Source organism: Aythya fuligula, chromosome 4 (genome assembly GCF_009819795.1).
Source record: "Aythya fuligula isolate bAytFul2 chromosome 4, bAytFul2.pri, whole genome shotgun sequence".
NCBI lineage: Eukaryota > Metazoa > Chordata > Aves > Anseriformes > Anatidae > Aythya > Aythya fuligula.
Genome location: NC_045562.1, coordinates 30282138 through 30308658, shown reverse-complemented (window position 1 = coordinate 30308658; position 26521 = coordinate 30282138). Strand labels below are relative to the sequence as shown.

Here is a 26521-nt window from a genome sequence, read left to right as displayed (position 1 = left end):
GCACCGGCTTCATCCCGCTCCTGCCCCCGGGGCTGGCTCCCCGCCTCGGAGCTCGGCTGCGCACCCAGGAGGAGCGCGCTCCGAGGAGGAGGAAGGATAGAGGGAGAGAAGGAAGCAAAGGGCTTTTTCCGTGGCTTCGTGGATGCTCTACTTTTCCTGGAAATGCAAAAGATTATGCATATTTCTGTCTTCCTGGCGCCTGTGGTTTGGGGACTGATCTGGGGGGTGGATTCTAACAGCATCCAGATCGGTAGGTGCCCGGCTCTCCTCCTGCCGGCCGTGCCCCGCTCCGGCCCCTCGCCGCCCCCCGGCCCCCGGCTCGGGGGCAGCCCCGCGGGGGTGGCGGTGCCGGCGCTGCCCTTGCCCGGCCGGGCTGACCGAGGCGTGTGTGCGTGTGTTTCCCTGCAGGGGGGCTGTTCCCGAGGGGCGCCGACCAGGAGTACAGTGCGTTTCGGGTAGGCATGGTTCAGTTTTCCACCTCGGAGTTCAGGCTCACGCCGCACATCGACAACCTGGAGGTCGCCAACAGCTTCGCCGTCACCAACGCCTGTGAGTAGCGGGGGGCGAGGGGCAGCCGCCGGGCAGGTGCGGGAGCCCCGGGGGATGGAAGGAAGGAAAGAAGGAGGGAGGGAGGATGGGAAGGAGGGAGGCAGGAGCCTTAAAATGGTTCCCGCCGCCCCCGCCCGGCTGCTCGCCCTCCCTCCGAGCCGAGCCGAGCCGAGCCGGGGCTGCCGTGCCGGGCGGACCCGCATCCCGCCGGGCAGCCGCGGTGCGCCGTCAGCCATTTTCCTCGGCGCCGCTCTCTCCATGGCGCCGCGCCGGGGCTCCGGGGCCGCAGCCCCCCGCCGAGCCCCCCGGAGCCCCCTCGGCGGCGGGCAGCGTGGGCGGGCGGCGGGGCCGCACCCTGGCTCCGCCTCTGGCTCTGGCTCTGCCTCGGCCCGGCCGGGGGCTACCGGCAGCGGGCAGAGCCGCGAGCGGCTCCCGGAGCGGCCGGGGGTCCCCGCCGCCCTCCCCCGTGCCCCCGTTTCCATCGCGAACCGGCTCCCCCCAGCGGCGCGGTCCCTCTGCTCCTCTTCCCTGCTAGCCCCTACCCGTCCCCGCGTCCCTCACGAGGGGTGCTGAATCCGGCTGCTACTTAACAGCGAGAGCAATTTTCCCCTGCCGGCAACCTTTTTTATTTTATTTTATTTTTTTTTTCCCTACTTTTGCCCCCCCCCAAATTCAGCCACGTTACGATAGGCGAGGCGGTGTTGAAGAGGGGTGTCTCGGCACAGGCTCTGGGGTAGGTGGTGCAAGAGGGCAACCTAAGGAGCTTTCAGCTACATGGATGGGGGGTAGCACGCAGCAGAGGGATAAAGAAGGTAATATGCTCCTTGTCACTTTCCTCATCCTTATACGTGTTGCTGAAAGCTCATGAAAGGCTCAAGTCGGAAAAGGTCGGAGCATTGTACCAGCCTCATTGGGGCTGCTCTGCTAATTCCCACAAGCTGCTGGGGAGCGCTTCCATCCCCAGCTAATGAGGGTTTCCAGCAACCAGAACGACACATGGTTGAATCTGCAGTATGCGTTACCAGGTCTGTCGGTGAAGTAGGGTATTGTGTAGTGGTCTGCATGGCGTTCTGCAAAAATGTGATGGTCTGTGCTTCTCAATTCTCTGTGGTGAGCAAAATCCTGAAAATGTTTTGTTTAAAACAGAGTGTGTTTTTCCACTGGTACTAGAGATGAGTATTTCTTGACATGTCTGTGTCATATATGTGTCAAAGACTGTGTCTTTGAGAAGGTTAAGCAATTGCATTTTCCTCTAGCCCCGGCAAGTTTTGCACGTGTGTATATGTGCGTGCAGAATTCTTGCAATATGCAGGTGACCCATGTAGGCTGTAGTCTGCAGCGATGTACTTCCAGCAGAAGGGAGTCTTCTGCCCACGTTTTGGGTTTCCCTTTGAATGTTGTCCAAGGCTTACATTTTCAAGCTGTTCTGAGAGCACCAAATTAAGACATAAACTGGTACTCGCTTTTTAGTCACCTTAGTTGCTACTGGTGGTTTAGTGAAGTTATCTTGTCAGTTGGTTTTAATTAACTAGTGAACTATATGCTAAAAATATGTCGAGTATTTCCTTGATTACTTTCCAAGAAAGGTGTGGCCGGAGGAAAAGGAAGTCTGAAGACAAGAAGCAAAATTCAGCAATTGGTAAATTTGCAGAGGCCTGTGTGTGCAGCTGGTTAAGGAGGATCCATTTTCTTCATCCTCTTTTTTTCTTCTTTTTGATTCATTTTTATTGGAAATATTGAAAAATCTGCAGGTGGTTATTTCAGAGTAGTGCATGAAAAACCTGTGTCCAAAACCAGCACAACCAACAGTTAAGCAATGTAAAAGAAGGTCACAGAAATGTGGTGTAACATGGAGCTGAAAAAGCTTCAGTGCTTGTCCAGGTATTTCACTCCACCAAGAGTTCCCTTGAGCAGTAACAGGCTTAAACCGTAACAGCAGTAAAGACGTAAAGACCTCTTTCTGCTTTACGAACAACAACCAAATTTTGTAAAATCACCAAGCGGAACACTTCTGTTGTGGCGTACTCATGGGGCAGCAGGCCTGCAGGAGGCCAGCACGGCTCTTGGCAGGATGAGCTTCCATCCTGACAGGAAAGCTGGGGCATGCGGTTCCTGCCACTTCAAAAAACAGATGAGGAAGAAGAAAGAAGGTGTAGGACTATCTCAAGGAAACTTCACCCTTACTGTCTGCACATACTCTGAGGTTATTCATGGAGCGAGGGGTCTTTTAATGAACAAGTCTTATTACTGGTACTATTTTAAAATTAGGTTCCTAAACTTGCAGAAGGGAGGGCAGCTGTGCTCATGTACCACTGAAGGTTTTGAATTGGTGTAAGGCTGCTCAGTCACTTAAAGGTACCAGCAGTCAGGTACAGCAGAGTAGGGGTGGATTCCCTGTTTCATAGTGCTATAGTGCATAGGTTGCCTTTCCTCACCCAGCATATCTGTAACAAACAGTCACTTTAGGCTGTTGTGCTGTCGCAAGTCCTGGGTGAAGCTGTGCTGACAGGTCATCAGGAGTAGCTGTTGGAATCTAATAGCAGTTTGCCACCTCGCAGAGTGGAGCCACTAGGAGGCTTCATGGTTTTGATGGAGGGATGGTGCTTTCTGCAGCCCAATGGCACAACTAAGAGAAATGTTCACTGCTCTAATTGCATCCTTTAAGAGAAATGGGCTAGACTTGGCCCTCTTTCTGAGTTCTTGATGATTCAGAGGATTACAATGTAGGCACATGTAAAGGCACATGTTAACAAAGTAGATCACTGTAACAGAGCCTCCTTGGCCTTTAAAGGCTGGGGCAAAGGTACAGCAAGCGCTGCAATTAATTCACAGGGTGGAATTGGAAGGTATCCAGAAATTGGACTATATTGTCCTTCAGCAAAGTGTAATTGAGTCTAGTCTAACTGGAAAAGTGCTGACCATAAGTAGCATTGGATTTTTTTTTTTTTTTTTTAATTCTTAATTCTGTCAAAAGAATAAAAGAATCTAGTGAAGATGAAATCCTTTCCTCTTAAGTCCACCAACCAGACGAGAGATAGTTGTGTCATGTACTCATATATCTTTACACTGAAAGGATACTGGAGTCCTAAAGAGAGATTTCCTATGGAGTGCTATAAAACCTCCATAACTCTAACAAGTTTTTCACATAGTAGTTTCAGTGCAGATGTAATATATGAATGATCTTAGATGTTTAATTCTGCTGGCTCAAGAGCCAGTGTTGAGCTTTTCTGTCTTAAATCAAGTCTTACAGCTCTGCAGGGATCACTGCACCATGACATTATGACAAGGGGATGCTGATTCATGCATAAACCTTAGATCCTTTCATTATATCTACAACCAGCAGCTTTGAAAACCTATGAATATCTAGCATGTTGCAACTTGTGAGTCACGATAAAGGTTTTCCCAGCCATTTTGGAATATAAAGCTGTAGATGGCATCCTTAAAGGAACAGCATGCAGTATACTCCTAGCAAAATAATTAAAAATTAACTCAAAAATCATATCCTGTAGTGGTACTGATGGGACAAATATAGGTGTGTTTATTTGAATTAAAATTACTATGGACTTTGCATGAACATATTTTATGATGAAAATAATTTTGAAGTAAAAGAAGGATTTTAATAAATACTTATGTTTCAGTTCAATTATATTCCTGGTCCTTCCCATTTCTTTTTCATGATAAAACATTTCTCAGGCTCAGTGAGCACTCATGAAATAGTTTCTGTACTCCCCTGTAATTAAAATGGACAAGATGAAATGTGTTTTCTTAACAAAATGATACGTTTTACGCAGGTTGTAGCCTAAAATAGGAACTCTTTTGCTTTTGCTGCTCTCAGAACATCTCTCCCCTTGAAATCAAGCTCTGTAGCAAGTCTTAAACGTTCCTCTTCTCCTGAGAGTTATACCTAAAGAAACCTGAGGCATTTATTGTCTGCCATTGCTGTCCCTGCTGTGCCTCTTTGCTCCTGGCTTGCAGAGAATTTTCACACAGATGTGGTCCAAAATGTGGGCAGATACAATTGTGACAGCTTTGGCTTGGCTACTTGACTTTTCAGATTTTTATTACGTGATTCTTGCATTAATGTTGTCCATATATCTGAAATAAAAATTTACCATGCAGTTTTGGACATACTATAGATTTATATTCTTTATAAACCTTGAACCTTTTAAAAACCTTAAACCTTTTAATAGCAGTTTGTGAGTAGCATCTCAGTCAAGCCTTAAATATTCCGGTCAAACTCTTAAATCAACCAGTATGTCAGTCAGCCTTTTCAATATATGCATATGTTTACATAAGCTTTTATTTATCTTTAATATATGAAAATGTATGAAGTTTTCTTCATCTATGCTAATAAAAGCTTTAATTTACACTGACTTCAACAGGACTATTGATTGTGCACATAGCTGGGGATGTATTTAAGTCTTGGCCATGCATAGGACTTCTGTACTATCCAGTGTTTGTTACACATACTAAACCAAGGGCCAATGCATCAAGGAGTATTGATACTGCTGATTTCTTTATTTCTTTTATCAGGCTTTTTATACCTCAAATATTGTTGAGATTAATATTGTTGACATTAAACAGATACCATTCTTTTTGAATAGCTGGCCATTACTGGGGAAGCATATATTTTAAAAAAAAAAAAAAAAAAAAAAAAAAAAGAGTAACGTGTTATTTTGAAAATACATTGAACAGGCAAAGCTATTCTATGACTGTTCCTTCAAAAAAAAAAGTTATAGCAAAAGGTCATTTAAAATTAATAATTCTCTAATAAGTGTTGGTTGTACTAATTTTTAGGAGACTAAAAGGAATAAATAACCCACAGTAAATATAAATGCATGTGTGCATATATGTATGTCTGTATATACGTGTATGCATAACTGTAAATTCATGTGTAATTTTATATATATAATGAAAAACAATTCACTTTGGATGTCACATAAAGAAAAAGCTGGACATTGGTTAAACCCTACAATCCATTTTCTGAAGAGGATTATCTCAGAGCTCTCACTAGTAAGATAATTTATCATTTCAAGTCAGCGTTCTCACCCCTGTAAGTGAATTGAGTGCATGAATTACTAATATTTTATGTTGAAGGGTCATGCCTATATTCTGGAACCAACCTACAACCGAAGCCAAGGAATGTCAGGTCAGGCTGAAAACAACATTGAAAAGCTGTTATTTTAAAGGTTGTTATTATAAATACCCGAATTTGTAATCTTTTCAGTTGTATACATCAGACTATGTATTTACCTATATTTAAATGAGTTTCTCATATAACAATTAACTGGAGCATTCATTTCTGAAATGACCAGGATTTTTCTGTGTTCTTGTAACTGTTCATTGCATTTATGAGAACATGAACACACTGGCATCTGCTTTTAGAAGACTGCAGATTAATTTCTTCTGTACTACAGATTTCTGAAGAGGTACAGGATAAAATCTGTGGGTTTTTATAAGAAATATGTAGGCTTGTATAGCTTTGTTATTTTGTATTGAAACATTAACATTTTCCTTTAAGTTTACAGAAAAATCTGCCTTGACTGCAGGTACATATTAGATGTAACCTTGCTAAAACTGAAAAAGGGCTTTGATTTAGTTAACTAAGGTCTTCCAATATTGAATTCTTTATGGATAAACAAGAAGGAGCAAGAAAAAGCATCAGACTAACACAGTGAATGCTTATTTTAAAACAGCTAAACAAGAAGTAAAAGCAGACTTTAAATAAGCAGGTGTTGAGCAAATTCATGTTGTATCTCCTAAAATCAATATCTGCACTCAAGAACTGTTAATTTTTAATGGAATTACTGGGTGGTATAGATGTCTTTAATTCTGTGCAGTTGATTTAAAAAAAAAAATAATAATTTTTTATTTTTTTCATTGTCTTTAGAAACATTCTCAAATAAGGCAGTTTATGGAAAGATTACTTTTTTTTTCCTCTCCCCCAAAAGTTTCCAGTTGGGAGATGAATATGGAATTAACATTTTTGTTCTGAATCTGATTTCATTTACACATACTTAATGTGTTTAGCTATTGCTAGTTATTTCATGAGACATTTCAAAAATTTACAAGAAAGTTGCTTACTGTTCTGCATTGAGGTAGGGTTCAGCTTCAGTTGCTGCTGTCTCCCCACACGTTTTTCCAAACCTGACCTTAGAGAAATCAATAGAGCCTTTTTGAGGCCTTAAATGTTATATGCAGTTCAACTGAAGGCAACAGAATCAGGCACAAGAAGTGCTTTATTTCAACTCTAATCTACTCTTTTATTTGATATCAGGGAAGGATATTCAGGTCTGTATTCATTAGCTTAAATCGGCGTGTGATTGCTTTGTGTGCTTGGGGTGCTGGATGTGTAACTGAATTACCAATCACTTGAGCTAGTCCTTGAATGACTTGCTCAGCTTTATTGCACATCAAAATAGTATTTTCATTACTTAACTGCAGAAGGTAAATGGGTTTGCGCTTTTCATTGCTGAAAAAGAAACCGAGTACTTTGCCATTTGTGATTTAGAATGGACACCTTTTTTTGGGGAACGATTTTTTTGATGAATGAGAGCAGGACAAAATTGTGTAAAATGTTCATCTTGGCCCTGACTCAATCAACGCATCCTCACACAACTGGTACAAGAGTTTCAAAGCTCAATAAGGGGCAGTGGCTGGTTGTGTAGAATCTTCAAACCAGATACATGAGCACATGCTTGCTGTGCTATCCCACCTATTCAGCTTAATCTTGACTTCAGGTACTTAATGTTACATTTGGTTTGATGCTGCATTGTTTCAGGCTGCTGTGGTTAAGGCTGTCATACCGCTGTAATTTGTTCTCAGTGTGAGTGTGTTCCTTTACAGGTGCAAAAACACCATTTGGGGTGGAAAAGAGGCCTCAGCTTATTGCATATACTGTGAACTGATTTTCTTTTACACACTTTGAAAACTGCAAGTAACAGAATAACAAAGCGCTCAGTGTGATAGGTAATTGAAACAGCAACCCAATAGGTAATGTGGAGATTTTCTTGTCATTCTTACTGAGAAGACTGCTTTCAGAGGTCATGTCAGCAACCGTGCCAGAGAGCTCAACAGAATGGCTTTGCAATTGCTCTGCAGCATGATGAAAGGATTTTTTTTTTTACATTATTTTTCTTGTTTTCTGCCTCTTATGAATGGCAGAAATTGGTAGTTATAGGACTCTGGTTTACATCCATAACACAAAGAGGCTAACGTGGTTTACAATCCCATGTAGTGTGGATCTAAAATAGTTGAATGTCTTACATTCCCTTGTGTATGTGTGAACTATCTCAGAATGTCTACAAAAATATGCTAATAAAACAGACTGTGTGGCTCTGAGCAAGTTGGAGTATTTTTTTTGATATTACCATAAATCTTAGAAATTTGGGATGCTGCGGGTCTTCTTGCTGAGAATGTTCCTCACAGGTACTAGTTGTCAGTTTCTGACAAAATGTCTTCCAACCCAAAATGCTGATTTTTTTTTTGTTTTGTTTTGTTTTGTTTGCTTTTGTTTTTCCCTCATATGACTGTAACAAATTCCAAAACAGTGTAATAGTACAGCCTCAGAGGGGTTCTTGGCACAGATGTGGGAACCCGTGTGATTGTGCCTTGTGTGGGCATGGTGACACCAGGGAGTTCACTCCAGCTGTAATACTTGAAAAGCCGGGTAAACAATTTGCATGGCTAGTGTATACCTGGCTGATACTTACATAAGCTACAGCAGTGTTACTTGTAGCAAAAGCTGGATTGATCCACACCAGAGCTACAGTGAGTGGTTAGGAGAATCATCCAGGATTTAACCCTTTTCCTTCATACCTGCCTGTGTCAGGCAGAAGATCTGAATTTAACCCTTTGCCTTTTACATCTTTGTTGAATACCCTGAGTCCTGGGCCACTTTTATTTTGACGTCCATCTTCTTCTCTGTCACTTTGTCCTTTTTCCTGACTCTATTATTTTTTTGGGGTGTGTGTGGGGAAAATATAACATCTTACTTTTGTCCTGATGCTGGAAGGGGGAGAAGTAACTTCTGGGTTTTGAGAACAGAAGACAATTTCCTTCTCTCTATTGTTGTTATGATCAAGCACAGAGGAAAATAAAACCATTAGGGAAACTTTATCAGTTTAAATAATCACTCAATCAACAAATGTTGATTGGCCAGATTTATACATAGCTTAAAACTTTTGAAGCCATTTTGAATAAACACCAGGAAATATTGGTCATGGTTATAAAATTGTTATATTTAAAGACTAGATAGATTTGAAGGCTCAGGAAATAAATGAGAAGTAAGTCACCGTACATAATAAATTGCAGTATAAATTTATAATTGCACTCACAGCCTTACATCTGCCAGGTTTTCAGGTGCTTTCATTTGGTGAGACTGAATCTTGGTGCAATTCTGGAAAGTCTGTCTGAAAAGTCATTCAGTCCTTTTGCAGAATAATTAGATTAGTTCAGCAAGCCTTACCAATAGTTTAGGAATCCAGAGTGATGAGGCCACTATTTTTCTCATGTAAATGGTCAAGCTTCTGCTGATGGTAGGAGCAAAACCAAATCCAAATTCATATGATGTATAAGGGTGAAAGATGACTTATGGAAAGAGGGGAGGGATTAAGCACTTCCAGAAATGTACTGAAATATTTCAGCATCAATTGGGTATGCAGAATGTTTTTCAAACTTTATGGTACGTGCTCATATATGGCCCTGTTGTACGTGGGTTTTGTTGTCTGTTTGTTTTAAAGTAGTGCAAGATTCATTATGGAAAATAGAAAAGTTATTAGTCCATCTAAATTTATTATAAATTTGCAAATGGTACTGTTAGTTAAAAGGCTAAGATTTGGTCTCTGCTTGTGCAGGTAAAGAGGAAAAACATGTTTGCTATTTTTTTTGTTTGTTTTTGATTGGATTTGATCATAGATGTTATTCTTTGGTAATATATTTGCATAAATTTGCATTTTTAATCTGCTTTTTTAGTTGTAGGAGAATGAGTTTTGGCTTGACTTCATAGAACTCAGCAATGAACTTCCACTGTAGAAGTAAGCAAGCTTATAGAAGTAAACGAGCTTCAAATACTGCCTTTTTAGCAAGTGGAGCACTTAATGTTTGTTTGAGCTTATCTCTTTACATCTGTTTCAATATGATAAAAAGAATATATTCCTCAATTTCTGGTGGAGACAGTTTGAATTCACTTGCAATTAACACATGTTAAGACCCAGTTTGTGATGCTTGGTCTATCCTGGGTGACCTCATGCTCTAGAATTGTCCCCTCTAAGTCCTACATCTGGCAAGCTACAGGCATGCCTCAGATCCGTCAGTGTCCAAAATAGCACTCAGTATATATGCTTAGTAATATGAACCATCTCATCAGTCTTGTGAGAAAAAAGTATGTCTGTAGAGACCCAAACAACTTTTAGAAACTTTGACAATTTCGTAGACTGTATTTCATTGATACGTGACTTCTATGTGTATGTTGCATCATTTACAAGCCACTTTCCAAAGTGCATCTCAACTGCCTTAAAATCCAGATGTATTAGGCGAAAACAAAAACAAACAAACAAACAAAAAAACCCCACTTGTTTTGTTTCTCTCTTCATATAGGTGAAATATTTCAACAGCGCAGACCTAATGCTCAAATTTTTTTTCTTGTTCTCATAGTGCCTCAAGCAGTTCACCAAAACAAGCATTGCTACTACTGGGCTGTTAAAAAGACTGTGAAAGTATTTGTGCTAACTATTTAATTTTGACACAATGGCTCCATAGGAAAAAAAAAAAAAAAAAGTGCCTTTAAAATCAAATGTCTTATTTCCTAAATGTCACTTGAAGCTTTCTGAGGAAGCTAGCAGTATTAGTAGGAACATGGTTAACCTAGCCATGTAGGCTGCTTACCAACTGTGTGCTTTGTTCTGTGCACTGCAATTTAAATGTCTTTGATTTTGGTCTAATTCTTTTTTCTTCCTCCTTCCCTGTTCCTTCCTTAGTCTTCCTTTTCTTTATTTTGTCCTTGCCAGCCAGCTAAGTATACCAAAAATGCAACATTCGGGAACCCTCCTCCATCTCATTAGAATTGTCCTCTGCTTTCCAGTTTCCAGTTTAAGAACTCTTTGCTCAAGGACTGATTTTATGTAAAATACAGATCAGGTGGGGATATAATGATGATAGTGGTGGGTATAAAATGTCTTTTTGATTATTTTTTTTTTATGAACACTTTCTTTATTACAGCTCAAAAGACCTCACCTTGTTCCAAAGCAGCTCCCTAGGTGAGCCTGACAAACCAAAGAAGAGACTATAGCTTGACAGAAGGGGAGAGGCGTATCTCACTGCTGCTGTACTGTGGGAGTTTTCAGAAAGAGGAGTTCATGCAGTTCACGTCTGTCCTGCACATCATTCTAGGCTTGTAAGCCAGTGGTTAGGTGTGCACATTGCAGGTCAGGTTGCTTATAGCATTTCTGGGAATTCTGTGTTCTGTAGCCCTTGGTTGCTGCGGGTCCTTCCTAACTCTGGTGACATGTCTTCATTTCTCTTCCATAAAGTAGGCTGATACAAGTCCACAAAGTGACTTGGTAGCAGTGGTGCATAACACTGTCACGTGTACAAACCAGGAGCTTAATGTGAGTCTTGGAACTGAACGAGGCTGAAAGCACCTGTGTTACCTGCAGTGAGTGGGGAGAACTAGGTGCCCAGCAGTGAAACCTGCAACAGCTATCGCCTAATGGAAAACATAATAAATTAGCCTAAAATACAGAAAGTTGCTGTTGAGAAGCTTCAAACTGAAGCTTTCATACTAAAGCTGTTCCTTCCTTGTCTTGGGTGACTGACTGCAGCTCTGAGATGAAGGAAGTGGCATCAATGGCCAGAAGCTACTTACTCAACTATTGTGGATTTAAGCTCTCAGATTGTATAGTACTCTGCACACTGTGCATATCTTTCACCTTTCTGTTGGAATAGCCCAGCAGTATAGTAGGAGGTGAAAGAGTCTGGGATCTTGAAGGATGGTGGGAAAGAAGAGCTGATTTTTTTCCTGTACTTAATGGAATACATTTGCAGCCAGGGCAGGAAGTATATCTTGAATGTTTGTAAAGAGAAGCAATCAATTATGCAATCACATCACTTTTGCTCATGGCTGTACTAACCTCTAGATTTCTCTTTAGAAGGAAGTTTTTCATTTTATCTTGTATTGGTGGACCCATGTTTTTCATCCTGATATTGTAGCAGAAGTGTCTTTTCACCACTCTTAGGAGGGATTGCAGTGTGTTTTTTTGTTTGCTTTTTCAAATATTTCATTACTATTTTGGAATTACTGTTGGTATTCAATGCTGAATATTTTATCTAGTAAAAAATAACATTTTCTTTTAATCCTCATTGGCCATGACCAACCAACATGGTACTTGTTTTCCCAATGGCTCTGGTGGCTGCATTGTTTCTAGATTAAATTCAGGGTAGGGCATTTAATCTGTAGAGTTCTATGTATATTCAGCTTTGGCTATGTCAGTAGAGATTTCTTCTCATTTAACTGCTGTGGCAGCTGCATTCATGGACACTTAAGCTAATAGTCACTAGATTTAAAGATTAGGATGCTGTTGACAGGATGTTTTCTATGAAGGATCATCAACTCTGTGTGCTCTGTTTCATCCAAAGTATTTGCTTGAGAAGATGGTCAGGAAATAAGAAGTGAAACTGTTTGTAGGAATGACACTTTCCTTTTGGCCACCAGATAAAATAACATTACCTTGTTTAAAACTATGCAATCTTCATGTAGGGAATGTTGTGTTCATATCACAATCCATTGCTATGAAGGAGACAGGTGATACCAATAAAGTACTCAGGTTGTTTCCTCCTGTGTGTTTTTTTTTTTTTTTTTTTTTTTTTTTTTTTTTCCATGGATTACTGAGTACAAAGAATGGAAGTTCCCTTTTTCCATTTAGGGTGATGTGCATAAGGAAAATACGTTCCTATCGCCCTTTAGAGGCACCTAATATATGCTATATTGTACGCTGATTTTTCATTAACTGTGAAGTTTTGCTTCCTGTTTCTACAAAGAAAAGCTAACAAACCAAAAAACCTTGTGAAGATCTAGATTATTCATCAATAGCATGAAAAGTGAGCAGTTTAGACCTGGAAGTCAGCAAATTGGCGTGAGTAACTGTAGTGATATGCTGTTGAATAACAAACGAGTGCATCAAGACAAAGATAAATATAACAGCCCTATTCTGGTGTGTCTGTACCTTTTTACAGGCAATGAAATAACAGTGATGGCAAAATCTTATGCAGCCCTCAGGAATAGGTTTACTAGATTTTCCTTCAAATTCTCTATTCAGTTGATGTAAATTTCCCTGACAGCTAATATAAGGCTGAGTCCTGAAAGGTCCAGGGTACCTTGCACGCCAGAAACAGTTATTTGGAATTGCAAAAGCTCAGCAAGGCTGTGATTCACAGGATTTGACCCAGCCTTCTCCATGCATTTGGAAACAGTTCATCCCATTTTAGCTCGCTGTGTAAATATGAAAAAGCAAATATATGCAAAACTTTTGGACTTTTAAGAAGATGTATTCAAATAGACATTACAGGGGGTTCACAGATGGCTGAATTAAATGATAAGTTATATATTACTCAATTACTGAGGCTGATGACAGGTAGAGGCCATAACACTAATCCTGTGAAGCAGACTGGGTACCAGTGTGTGCTACCTTTCTTTCTGTTTCACGTGTCTGGATTTCCTTCCTGTGCAGAAGGGTGTTTTTGAAGGGGCATTCAGTGCTTTTGCACCCCCCAGAATGCAGGCAGGAGATGAGGGGCTGAGTAGGGCTCCTGGGTCTGCTGTCCAGCTGTAGACACACACTCCTTACTAAAATCATGCCATTTGTGTAGGGCGCAATACTACTAGCTCTTAAGGGTTAGTTTGGCATATACCAACTAGTTGGCTTTAATAAACTATAGTTAGTAAAACAGCAATAACAACAAAAAACCTGTAACGATTCAGGGAATTGTCAAGATGGAAACTGAACTGTTGCTTGTTTGTGAAGTAGTATTCTAGGGGTTGTTTGAAATGGAACTTAGCCAAGAGAAATCTTGTTGGAGTTGGTTAGACTGCAGGAAGGATGGACTGTGTATGCTTTAAAATTTATCTTTATATTTAAAATTGTTCTTCTCTAACTGATAATCTGTAACCATACATCTGTCTATATCTCTTTCACCGTTTTTTATGTACTGAGAGATTCTCTTTGTATTTATCTTGCATTATATCTATGTGCCCATTCACTCTTTCCATAGCATCTTCTTCTCTTTCTCAATACATGTATATTTTATTTCCAGTTTCTCTTCCTTTCCAATTTCCTTTCTTGTCATTTCTCATGACCTTTCTGTTCAGTGCATGAATTACCTTGATGCCAGACCGATTAACTAGATAGAGGTATGCTAAACTGTCCCAGCACTATGGGAGGATTTCAGGATTTCTTTGTTCTTCCTATTAATCTATCTATTATGAAAGTGAATTTCATGGAAGTTTTCTTTTTGAAAAATGCTTAGGTTTAGTCTTATCTAGTTGTAATTCATTATAAACTGTATGCATTTTTTTAAATTACGATTGATGCTCATGATGCAGTGCATTATTACTATTTTTTTTAGTTTCTAATTGTGTGGTCTGAAACATGGAAGACTATACTCATTTAATAGCAGCTTAACCTATTGTCAGTTTTGTAATTGAAAGACTAAAAGTCAGAGAGCAGCATTGGAAAAGAGAGCTCTTCTGTTCCTTACCATGGGCCATAGACTGGCTCCTGGCTGTGGAAGGTTGCAGATAGTTGGTTCTTACTGCAAGGGCACATCAGCTTAAAAAATGCATACGTGCAAGTATAGCATGAGGTGATAGAGAAGTTATTACCTCTCTTAATCTTTTATGTGTGGAGTCCTGGAAACTAGAAGTTATTTTTAAAAGTGTAAGACTAAGATGAGCAATTAAGTTCTAAAATATTTTGAAGTTACTTTTCAATGGCATAGAAAAGAATATATGTTTAGGAAAAATATGTGATGATAATTAAGTGATTCATAGTGATCGGATGTGGCATAAAGGTTTTATGGGTTACCATTTAGGATGCATGAGTGACCAGCATGAGTGACTTCACCTTTACATACATTTTTTTCCTACTTATTTTGCAACTGGCAAATAAACTCTGACTGCTAGTAATACTTTAGGAGGTGCTGGTGCTATTGTGTAGTGGGCTATATCCTCAGTTACTCTACCTGTGTCAGGACCAGGTCTGTGCCACAGCCAGTGTCCAGGTAGGAGTTAGGAGAAGAGCAGGCAGTCGGCAATCTGGAGTTGGCCACCTTGCTTTTGAGGGACAGGTGCTTGGTTATTTGGATGTGAGCTGCCCAACCAGTGACAGCATGGCTGGGGAATGTGTAGAGGCTCCAAGTATTTGCTATATTGCTGTTGTATTCAGTACTCTGGGATATTAGTACCCTGGTGTATCGTAGGTGACTTCAGATGCTCATTTCTGGTTTATCTTCTGCTACACTGATTATTCCTTGTCCAGAATAGATGGTCTCTCAGAAGTGCATCACAGGCAGGAATGGATGGGCATGTGTCAGGAATGCAGCACTTTGAATTGTTTGCATTGCAGAACCAAGGTGGGGGAGGGCAAGCCTTATCAGCCTCCCATAATTAGGGACAGTCTTGAGTTCACATCAAAATACCAGATTTACTGCCATCCACACCAGGAGCTGAGCACAGCAAGGTGGTCAAAGTATCTCTCTTAGCTTTCTCTTTATATGACTCGGCCCTTGCTCTGGAATACTTGGAAGTAGCAACCAATACATACAAGCATGCATGTTTTCTGTAATGTGTAAATGAAAATACTTAAATTCCATAAAAGTGTCTTTTTCTTTCCATTAAACTAAATATATTGCTGGAGAAAGATACAGCATTGATTTCCTGATAATATGCAAAAATCCTTTTTCTGGTTGCAGTCTTCTGTGGTTTCAAGTTGCATTAATTCTAATTCCTGCTAATTTTAAAATAAAATTCACTAAAAAAAAAAAAAAGTCACTGTGCTACCAAAAAATCATCATACACTTTTCCCACAAAAGATTCTGATTGTATTGTGATGTATCCTTCAGGGAAACTGGGTGCAGTCTTTCCCATGCTCTTCTGCAATTCTTATTAGTGTTACCTTCTGGCAGTGCATTCCAGTGTCATTACAAACCCCAGAGCCTGTTTTGGATGCTCATGCTGCCAAATTCAATCCATGTATAAGTTATAGACTTGATACTTTTTCTGGGAGAAAAAATGCATTGCTATTTTAAGAGCACTCCTCTGTTGTTGTCTTTGCAGTGTTATGTCTTGTGCAGCATTAACAGAAGTTAAATGTTTGATATAAAAAATTGATTGTTTTACTATGTCTAATTTAGTCCTGAATGTGAACAGCATTGTTTGCATTTTTCTGGTGTTCTGTTTTAACTGTCACAGTGGTGTGTATTTCTAGTCTGGGACTTGATATTTCCCCTCAAGAAGAAACATAAATTGAAGCGAAGAGAGGCTTTTTGAGCTCCAGTTTGAGGTCTTCTTAGTATCAGCCAGTCCTTTATTTTCAATAATGTTTGGTAGGATTCAAGGGCTTACATTGCTCTAAAGACAGACTCTCTTTCAGTGTGTGGGCTGGTGTTTTTCACCAGGCTTTAAATTAACTGATTTTTTAAAGTGGACTTGTCTTCAGGTTTCAGTGATTCTGTGTGGCATTTTTTCTTTCTTTTGAGTTTTTTGTTTGTTTCTTTGTTTTTGTTTTCTATAATATTATTTACTGGAAGACTTAGTTTACCTTATGCTCTAGTTTAATGAAGCATATATGCTCTAGAACATGATATTACTTCCTAGAAATGCAATGAAAGGAAAGGGCTTCTGCCAGTCAGCTTGCAGCATAGCATGAACCAGTCAATTACAACGCTGAGGATCCTGATTGTGAATGCACACTGTTATCAATCAGATATAAATCATATGTACAATCACATCATATCAATCACACCGTTACTACTCTCACATTGTAACTCAGTGTACATGAAAGGCTCAGGATCTGATTGTGTATCGCTGTTTTCTCTGGAATCCTGGTATTCATTCCAGATTATTTCCTGAAGCATGTCATACACTGATGACAAAGGGAGTACTGAAGATGATGAGAGGCAGTTTAGACTGGTCTGCGTCTGTCAGTAGTTTTGAGGGATTTGAACTAAATAGCCTTTTTATCAATTACTTTTTGCATCAGACTGCTAAAATATACAAGATTGCTAATTTGAGACCACTTTGCATGGTGTTCCAAAAGCCTGAAAATACTTCTGTATTTGTAAGCGGGTATTAAGAGTGATTGCTGTATGTTTAGCAACTGTGCAAACAGTTTCATGGTTTGCACCATGAAACAACTGTAAATAACATCTAGTTCGTGCTGCAGAGCATCATCTGCATTTATTTGCATTGCATTCATGGCTGGATGTCCCAGGAGGTATTACAGGTTTATTATACTAGATGTTGTATACTAGATGTTGCAAAGCTGTATAGTAAGTGTCAGTCCTTGGCCCAAAATGCTCACAACAGAAGTATTCAAGCGAGACAGATGGAGAACTTTCTTCCCTCTTCTCACATGCAGTGCAAATAAGGGGTGGAGGAGGATTAATTTTTTTTTTTTTTTTTTTGCTCAAGGTTGTAATGGATGGTTACAGCAGAGCCGCAAATGAGTCTAGATTTCCTAAGGGCTGGAGAGAAAACAAGAATTGTATTTGACAGAAAAATTCAGTGTTTTGACATTGGTTTCCTTTCTAATAAGTGAGGGAAAGCAGTCCTTTAGAAATATCTTCTGGTAAGGAGAAAAAAAAAAAGGTGGTGGGTTGGGGGAGGGGAGGAGGACATGTGAGAAGATTACAGATGGGGATAGAAATACTCCAGAGCATTTGTATAAATGGAAAACCAGAACCACTTTCTCCTCTGCATGATTCAGGTGCTTGACCTATGTGTTGTTTCAAATAGTGCTAATTACGGAAGCACTTGCACTTTCCTTTCTGTGTCTGGCCCAAAACTCTATTCTGGACCTTACAAATTCTTTTTTGGGATGAGAGGGAAGAAAGAATTAGGGAGAAGATCCGTTTCAACAAAAAGCTTCAACTGATAGAAAATGTCCTATCAAAATGTTTCCGACCACCATCATGCTTGTATCCCACTCTAGAATTTTAGTAGTCTTAATTTTCTTAATTGTTTTATAAATGCTTACAAAAGCATTACATTGTTTTCAGTCAAGAATCATATTCCAGGCAATGTGTAGAAGGGCCATTTTTGCTGACATTTAAAATTTTATCTCTCATGCAGAATAGTAACTCTTATACATGCTCTCAGTGTGGCTCTTTCCAAAAAAGATTTACAAAAAATTAATAAAATATATTTTTCTGGTATATGTACTTTAGAGCAACCATGAATATGATTTTTTAAAGAATCTTTCTCAATACCATTTAATACTAAGTTTACAGGTGGGGACATAAACAAGGGTTTGAATTGATTACTGGTAACCATGAAGTCACAGAAGTAATTAAGGCAAACATAGAATCAAGACTATTGCAGAAATGGTCTTAAATATAGACTTTTCCTGGCCATGGAATAGAGGTCTTTTCAATGAGTGACCTATAGTATAAGATCTATGATATATCTGTGTTAATCCTTTACTTCCTAGATGAAATGTAAGCCTTTATTTTCCAGTTGGGAAATCTTGCATGGATCTTATCAGTTTTATTCCATTGGTGTCAGTAGGTATTTCTAGCAGCAAAGAACAAGTGAAGTGAATGTATTTTCTACCACTAAAAATGTGATTCTTAAGGGTTTGTGCAGAATCTTGTTTTGTATAAGATAAAGCTGCTTCTCTTTAACAAATGGTCCTCTTCTGGTACCGTTGTGCATAGTGAGTGAAAGGCTTCCTACCATGTTTTGTGTTATCCTAGATGTTCTGGTCCCCAATAGCTGTTCATTATTCTGATTGAAGATACAAGTTTATATATATATCTATATCTATATAATGTATGTTGTGTTTTTTTTGTTTGTTTGTTTCTTTGTATGTAAATGGCAGAAGACCTTCTAGTTTAAAGAACTCAGAACTATTTTCCTCTGCTAACCAATGTTGCATTAATTTTTGAACGACTTTCTCATTGTCTAGGAAGACGTCAGATCATTTTTGGTGTTCTCAGACTTCTTCAATAGTCTTCAATAGACCTCTGATTAGGTTAGCAGTATCCTTTGGTTGACCCAGTAGAAAGCTACTGTAAATGTTAGGATACTAATCAGGATCAATGTGTTTAAACGAGAAGGTTACAGAGCTTATCTGGTTCCTGTATCAGCAACTTGTTTCTCAGTAGTAAAAGAAAAATCAAATTCTCAAATTGGTTTCTTCCATGGCTGGATTAAGCTGACTGTGAAAGAGTCAGTCCTGTTATTTGTTGCTATTTTGTATTGCTGTTGTTTATCACAGAAAATGTGATTAAATTACATGCATGTGGTCTTGGGGGAAACTGTGTTTCTGTTTGTAGTTTGTAGTTTATCAAACTGAGATCATCTTAAATGATCATCCAACCACCCATTTAAAATGGGAATAGTTTCGATTCCCACTTAGCATTTGCAGGTTGAACAGCTTATCAGTCAGCAAACCAAGTAATAACTAGAAGCTTAAAAATACAGTAACTGTTAGGTGGTAAGAAGCAGCAGAGCTAAAATGCATCTTGATAAATGAGGAACTGTGAAGAATTCAGTGTTATATAGTGATACACATATCGGAAAGGCTGAGTGTTACGGAACCAGACTTCTACTTGAGATGGAGAACACTGATTAAACAAGATAAACATTGTTTAGTGGGATCTCTTCATCTTCCTCAGTTGGTACCATCTTGTCCTCCTTCCAGTATCTGACCAGAATTCTCAGGAACCAGAAATTTGCTGCTTCTGTTGTTATTTCAGAGATGTAAGTGTTCAAATGCACTGATGCTTCCAGCATCTATTCTTGGTTTTCTGTAACGTTAATTCAGACCTAATCTCTAGTAGTCTAATCAGTTTTAAGACTAGCTGTAAGAATTTATACTGTAGTCTCTCTAGTCTCTCTAATTGCTGAAAAAACTTAGGCAGTATTTTGTATTAACTATTTTTTTTTTTGGTATGCACTAAACCACGTATAGGTAAGATGATAGCATAGTTGCTATTAAACCAAAGTTTTGCATTCTCTGTGTGTGACAGTCAGCTTGGAAAGTAGTTTGACAGTGTAGTGGTCATCAGGCAAAAAGGGGACTCATTTAATGAGCAGTACATTTGAGGTATTACTTCCAAAATATAAAGAAGAGTAATGAATGGGAGGAAATAAAAGCAGTGTTCACAAGACTCATGTTTCTAGGATAGTCCTGATGTGCTATAGTATCATATGATTAGATTAAAATAAAATTAAATTTATTTCAGTGTGTTAGTGACACAAAGGATATCAGGTTCGTGCTTGTAGAGAAAGAGGAAAAGTACTCTGCAGTCTACAAAGAAATGATGGACTAAGATGGGAGAATACAAATTTGAGCTATCTTTTTCTGCTAATTCAAGTTCCATTTTTAGACTTTCCAAACCCAATGTTAAACCTCAGCCAATAATTCTATCTTAGGGAAATTAATTTTTACTTCCTCCTTTCTCTTTTCCAGCTTGGATGATGATTCTTTGATTCTAAAAAAGGAGCTAATTCAAAGATTTCACAAGGACCACTAGAGACGGAGCAGGCAGTAAAACAGAAAAGAGATATGAAAAAGACCAGTGCTATCCTCCTGTTTGCAATTGGATTTGAATTAAATGTCCAATCTGTGTTCCTAGAAATAACATTAGTAAGGGTTGATTTTAATGCTCAACTTCTCTGTAAAGCTAAGAATACGTTCCAAAATTCCCTTGACTCACTGGTCAGAACGCACCCTGTGATGGTGACACAAGAGCAGGAGGTATACCTGTAACTCTACTTTTCTATCTAAATCAGCAGTCACTGATTTATTCTAGGTTTAAACAGATCAGTTGCAGATATCTTCCAGAATGTTTGGACAGATTTGCTTTGAGGTTCTCTTCATCTTTTCCCCATTAGTTTGGTCTCCACTCTCAATCCTTTACTTACATTTGAAGTATCTGGTTTGCCTTGAAGTGTGTTGTTCTTATTTATCACTTCATTATTTTCTTCAGAGGTTGTTTGCCACAAGTCTCATTTATTCTGGTTTTCTGCTAGCTCATTTTCTGGTGCCAGCTGGTATTTTGTAACAGCAAATATACATCTCCATAGCTTTCTTCTCTTTTGTATTTCGTCTTTCTAGAAAATGGATTGACTGAATGTCTCTGACAGGAATTTCTCTCAAATGTATTTCACTTTAAGGTCATACATTTGTATCTATAAGGTCATGTACTAACATCTTGTCACTGAAAAAACTAGTGTGGATTGCCAAGGATATGATCTGTGGAACTGTTGCAGTGCTGCTGTGTACATACTAATGGAATTTCAAACAGTGGATACTTCTGGTTTTGATGTGACCATAGTGTACTAGCTGCATGGGTCTTATTTTTAACAGTCTGTAGTTTCTACCAGTGGAGTTTTTATCTTTAAGCATGCTGTCCCAAGGCCTTCTAGTGAGGCATTTGATACAGTTTCCTTACTTCGGATTTAAGTGTATACAGTCATGAAGTTTTGGAAAACCTTGTTGAGAAGACTACTCAAAAATATTCATCACCCCCCTTTTCCATTTCCCAGTGTTATTGATTTTCATAGGCTCATTGCAAATTTCTGCTAATGCAAATAAAAATCTTGACAGGGAGTTTAGCATTTCTTATGTTACTTAATGGGTTGATGCTCTTAGCTGCTTTGCCTCTTCCACATAATATGAGCCTGACCTAATGCCCTCTTTTTGTCTTTAGCTTTTCTACCCTGACTGAACTGTTGGTGTTTGGATCGAGCACTTAGTACCTTATATGAACCTGATGTGGGGATATGGTCATAGGTAGATAAGCTTTCCTGAAACACTTGCTCTTTTGGATCTTAATTCTATTCACAGCACACCTGTGATTCCCACTTTTTGAAGCACTCAACTATGCCTCCATTTTTATTACAATGATACTGAAATATGCTGTGCATGGAATATCTTTCTCCACTAAAGATTATACAGTCAATCATAGTAATGGTGGTTCACCACTGTCATTACACTTGTAGATGGAATTGATTTTTCTAATAACTACTACACAAAGGGAAGCCTTTCCTTAATCTCCTCTGTTGTACAAGTCACACCTTGAAGGACTTACAGTGATTTTAATGATTTCTAAGGCGTTAGTCCCATTGTTGGTATTATTGCTGCGTTCATTACTTAAAAATCTAGAAAAACATTTTGTTTTTCCTGTACTGTCATTGCCTCATTCTCTGATGTGGGTGCCCTTACTTAATCTGCTAGTGTGACTCATCTGGATGACGCAGACTAGTCTTTTTCCTGCATTGCAAAGCAAAGGCACTACTTCCTTGTGCTTTGCATCGTTATCAAGTTGTATGGATTCTTCACAGTTTCAGATAGTCTAAAAATGCCGGTTGCCAAAGATCTTAACAGTTGAAGGGATGAAGAACAGTAACACAGGGCTGGGCAACTTTTTGGTGCTGCAACTGAAAGAGGTTGAGGTCATGTCATGGTGAAGGGAGACAGAAAAGCAGTGTATGCAGAACTTTCAGTTGAACACCTCTGAGAGCAGTGGCACAGCAGTCTTACTAGCTAAGGTAGAGAAAGAGAAAAGGGACACCTTTAGTGGTTAAACTCTGGCATGAGATAACAATAAGGAATGTGCAAGGAAGTTTTTTAAGTGGATAAATTATGCTTTTCCAGTGATGATTATGCGGTTCTTTCTTGGCTTTGCCTTCAGGTGTCACAGGAATTCTCTTTTTTTTTTTTTTTTTCGTCCTGTTTCATCTGCTTTCCTCTTTGCAATTAAAACATGTCCAATTTTGTTTTTCTTTTGTTGATTCTTCTTTATTTATAGAAAGCTGTATTAACTCAGTCACTTGTCATAAACATCTTTGCACTGTGGAATGAGATAAGTACAAGGTACATCTAATTGTACTGGAAGAAAAGTTTGTGCAGTCTGCCATGAGCATGTAATGGCACAGGTCTTTAATCTAGGCTATGCTGTATTGATTATTTTTTTAGGTTACTAATTAACATGATGACTGTTTGGCCTTTATTGCAGTGTTTGAAGGTAAGTAATATTTCAGCTTTTTTTTTTTTTTAATTTTTATTTTTACTTGTAGTTGAAGTTTTATGTCGTAAGGAGTATTCCAGAATAAGAATGTGCACAGGGGAGTTACACTGTAATTAAAAAAAAAGGTGTAACTCTTGCATCATTTGTGCTTGTAATCTCTCTATAAATACATGTTCTTAGATTCAAAAAAAAAAAATATATATATATATATATATATATACCCACTGTTTTAAAGTACCAGAAGTGACATTTGTTTTCCAAATACTTCTTCATGAAATGTTACTGAGGACTTAAACGTAAAACCCTCCCCTGTAAAAGGTGCTGCAGATGCTGTGCAGTAAGTGCAGGTTAATGGGTAATAAGTAGGTTAAAAGATTTCCTTTTTACAGTGACTGGAAACTCTGAGAAGGTCTACCAATGCAAAAATAATGCTTCATATGTAGCTGAAAAAACTATATATATGTGTGTTTGTGTAGGTACAGACAGCAAAATTAGGATAGCTTAGCTGAAGTCATAACGTTGATGTATATTTCAAGACCTCCCACCAAGGACATGCTCTGGCAAACTAAACCCCATTCATTTCTGTATGTTAGTATCATAGGAGAGTTTTCATGTGCTTTGTCAATTATGTTACAGCTTTCATTGTTTGGACTTAGCTCTCATAGTGGATGGGAGACTCCTTCCTGTATGGTGAAAGTGTGTAACAGAAGATGCCAGTGGGTCAAATATATGATCCTGCCCTGAAAGGACAGTGATTTGGGTTAGAATTTGGGGATCTTTCTCATCTCTGCTGTCTCTGACTTTGTATAAAAGTGGTAGGCCATTTTTTGACTCAATCAAAAAGTTGGCCGTATAGACAGCTTGGTTAGAACTCAACAGTTTCTGCAGCACTGCCATGGTAATTAACAGAAAGGACTGAAAAATTAGAGAGGGCAAAAATCAAGCATTAAACCATGCTTTGAATAAGTTGTTCTTCAAATCATCATTTTAATGAAGTCTCACCACTTGAGTTGCTATCCCCCAAAAGGAATCCAAGGCAGAGTAGGTTTTTAATGGAGTATGTGTGATAAACACAGGTCAAGTCATATTTTTTACATAAAGGATGAATAATATTTGAGATATACTTTGCCTAAGGTAGTTAGCACATGCTTGCTCAAAATTTGACTTTCATGGTTGTCATTTGAATTTGTCAAGGAAGGCTGTGACTAGTTGCATTTACATAAACAAGGTCACTCATCTCCTGTATTTGTGTGTTAGTAGTGGAAAAAAATAGAAGATGACACAGGTTAAACCTTTTGCCATCAGAAGTGTTGCTAACCTCTTACGTTGTTTCTGCTCTGTATTGCTCTGAACTTTTATTTTACACTGAGGATTATTCATCTCTTTCAGCATTGTGTGGAATGCAGCACTATTTGTATTGCTAAGTGTGGAGTGTGGTACTTGTTTCCTCTGAAAGTTAAAGTAACCTGGCTTTCTTGTTACAGATAAATCATAAATTTCAGGTTAATTCCATTAATAACTAGCATATTTTACAGTGTGTTCTACCTTTTTAACCAAGTAACAAAAGCAATATAAAATATTTTATATTTTTAGACACAGGAAAATGCACACTTCCTTTGGTGTGCAACTGTACAATAAACCATACATATCCAATGTACATGGTATTTAGTTAAATAATTCAAAACAAGTAAAAATTAATCCTTTTAACTTAATTAATATAGTCAAAAGAAAATTAAAAAATATTTTCAAAGTATGCATGTATTCTGTGCATTGCATGCAGATTTTGTAATCGGGAAAACAAACCTTATCTTTATATTTGGATGAGTAATGTCCAGAATTATTCTTGGCAATGTTACACCTATGTGACTTTTAAAATGTTACAAGGTAGTGACTTCAAGCCTCAGGATAAGTAGAAAGGAGGAAAAGTTGTGCCTTATTTCTGACTTTCAGCAGCCTTTCTTGATCTATTTTTTCCCTTGTCCCGTGTTCTTTTTCATGTAAGATGTCAAGATATCACACAATTTATATTTAAATTTACAATCTGTTTATTTTTGTCTCTAATTCTTTATTTATTTTCTTTAGAAACTGTAAATATGCATCTTTTTCTGATTTGATGGCTACATATAAAACCTGCAGGCTGCTATAAAAATAATACTTCTATTTGATTTGCATTTTTATCGCTCCTCAAATTAAAAGGGAACAGTACTCCTTCATTCCTGTTGTTCTGGATTCAGTTCAACAATATGGGCTAACAGTTGGTGCAAAGAAGTTCTGCTGAGGGAAGGGATCTGCATATAAATTGATCAAGACATATGGCTGAAGTCTCTTACAGAAGTTCAAATTTTGGTACCATTCTGCCAGTCTTGTCTACATAGAAAGGCCATACTTGGCCAGCATGCATTTGACAGAAGGTAGCACAATGTACGTTATCTCCTTTGTTATTTATCATTGTCTAAACAAGTTTGTTATCACTGTTACGTAAAATATTTTAATGAAGCTGAAGGCTATAAAAATGTAACTTTGTTCTGGATAGCTTGAAAACAAACATACATGCATCGACTTGCTTGGCCTGATAGAGTGAGCTCACAGTAGTATAGACTGACTGGTTTCATTGAGCTGGCTGGAGAACCAGGTTTTCAGCAGGCTTTCCTTGGGTGCCTGCAAGACAATTAGGCTTCTAACTGCTCTGTTCAGACCTTCTTTCATTCATGCATCATTGAGGGGTCCTGTGCCCTGGGGGTGTTGGGCACAGAGCCCCTTCTGCAGCTCTTTGACCAGCACCAGCATACTGAAGCATGAGGGATAGCTCCCAGAGTAGGAAAGCTTTCTGCCCCTGTGCAGAGTAAGGCTTCACTTCCTCCTTCACAGAGCTCTTCTCTGTGTTACAGCAGTACTTTGAATTAATCAAGAGCTATTTGCACAATGGTGAGTGAGCTTGCATTATTAAGCTTCTAATGTTTGATCTGCTTCCTGTTTCAGTAAATAGCAAAACTTCCAATGACTCCAATGAGAATAAGATTAAGCTGTTACTATATTTCATATGTTTGCATAATAAAATTGTGGTTCTAGCAAACATTTCCAATGATAATCTCAGATACTGAAATGCCAGCTCTGCTTAAGACAGCTCTGAAATTAGCTTTGTCTGTTTTCTGTATTTCAGAGAGGATGAACTGGGGCATTTCTAGTTTTCAGGGCAAAGCATTTCACAGCATCTCCAAAAAAAAAAAAAATGCTTGATAAAAATGATGCTTGATGAAAAGGTGCAAGAGCTGGATGAAAAAAAAAAAAAGTTCCAATACTGGTTTAGGTAATAGTTTAAATAAGAATATCTACAACATCTTTTGAGTGCCTTAACATAGAGAGCAGCAAAAAAGTCTATGTGGATTTGAACCTTTTCTAATTTATGAAGCAGCAGATTTCCTGTGTAACAAATCAGCAGTGTTTGTCTGAAATACAGAAGCCTCTCTGTCAATTTCTGGTCCTTTAGGGGACAAAGCCTAGTAAGCTTTGACTTCTTTAAACAGCTTCTAGCCAGGTGGAAAGCAAGTGAGGGTGACTGTTAATAAGGCAGATCTTGTTCGCAACGCAAAATGGTGCTGAAGAAAGAACAATAGAAGATCCAAGACTGGGGAAAACACCTGAGCTGAAATGTTGGGGTTTACCACCATTAGAAGCAAGCCAGAATAAATGAGATCTTGATTTCGTACTGATGACTTTGTTT

General features: G+C 38.7%; 1 protein-coding gene across 6 annotated transcripts in view; it reads left to right on the top strand.

The window, feature by feature from the left end:
- Positions 1 to 26521, top strand: part of GRIA2 (glutamate ionotropic receptor AMPA type subunit 2) — a 90574-nt gene continuing 64053 nt past the window's right edge. For 4 of the 6 annotated variants that reach the window (XM_032186065.1, XM_032186064.1, XM_032186063.1 and 1 more), the window contains exons 1-2: positions 88 to 250; positions 409 to 549. In XM_032186065.1, coding sequence (XP_032041956.1) covers positions 163 to 250; positions 409 to 549 — 229 coding nt within the window. In that variant the 5' untranslated portion in view covers positions 88 to 162. Of the gene's footprint in view, positions 251 to 408; positions 550 to 26521 lie in introns of all 6 variants that reach the window. The other 2 variants (XM_032186062.1, XM_032186061.1) reach the window with 1 other exon arrangement.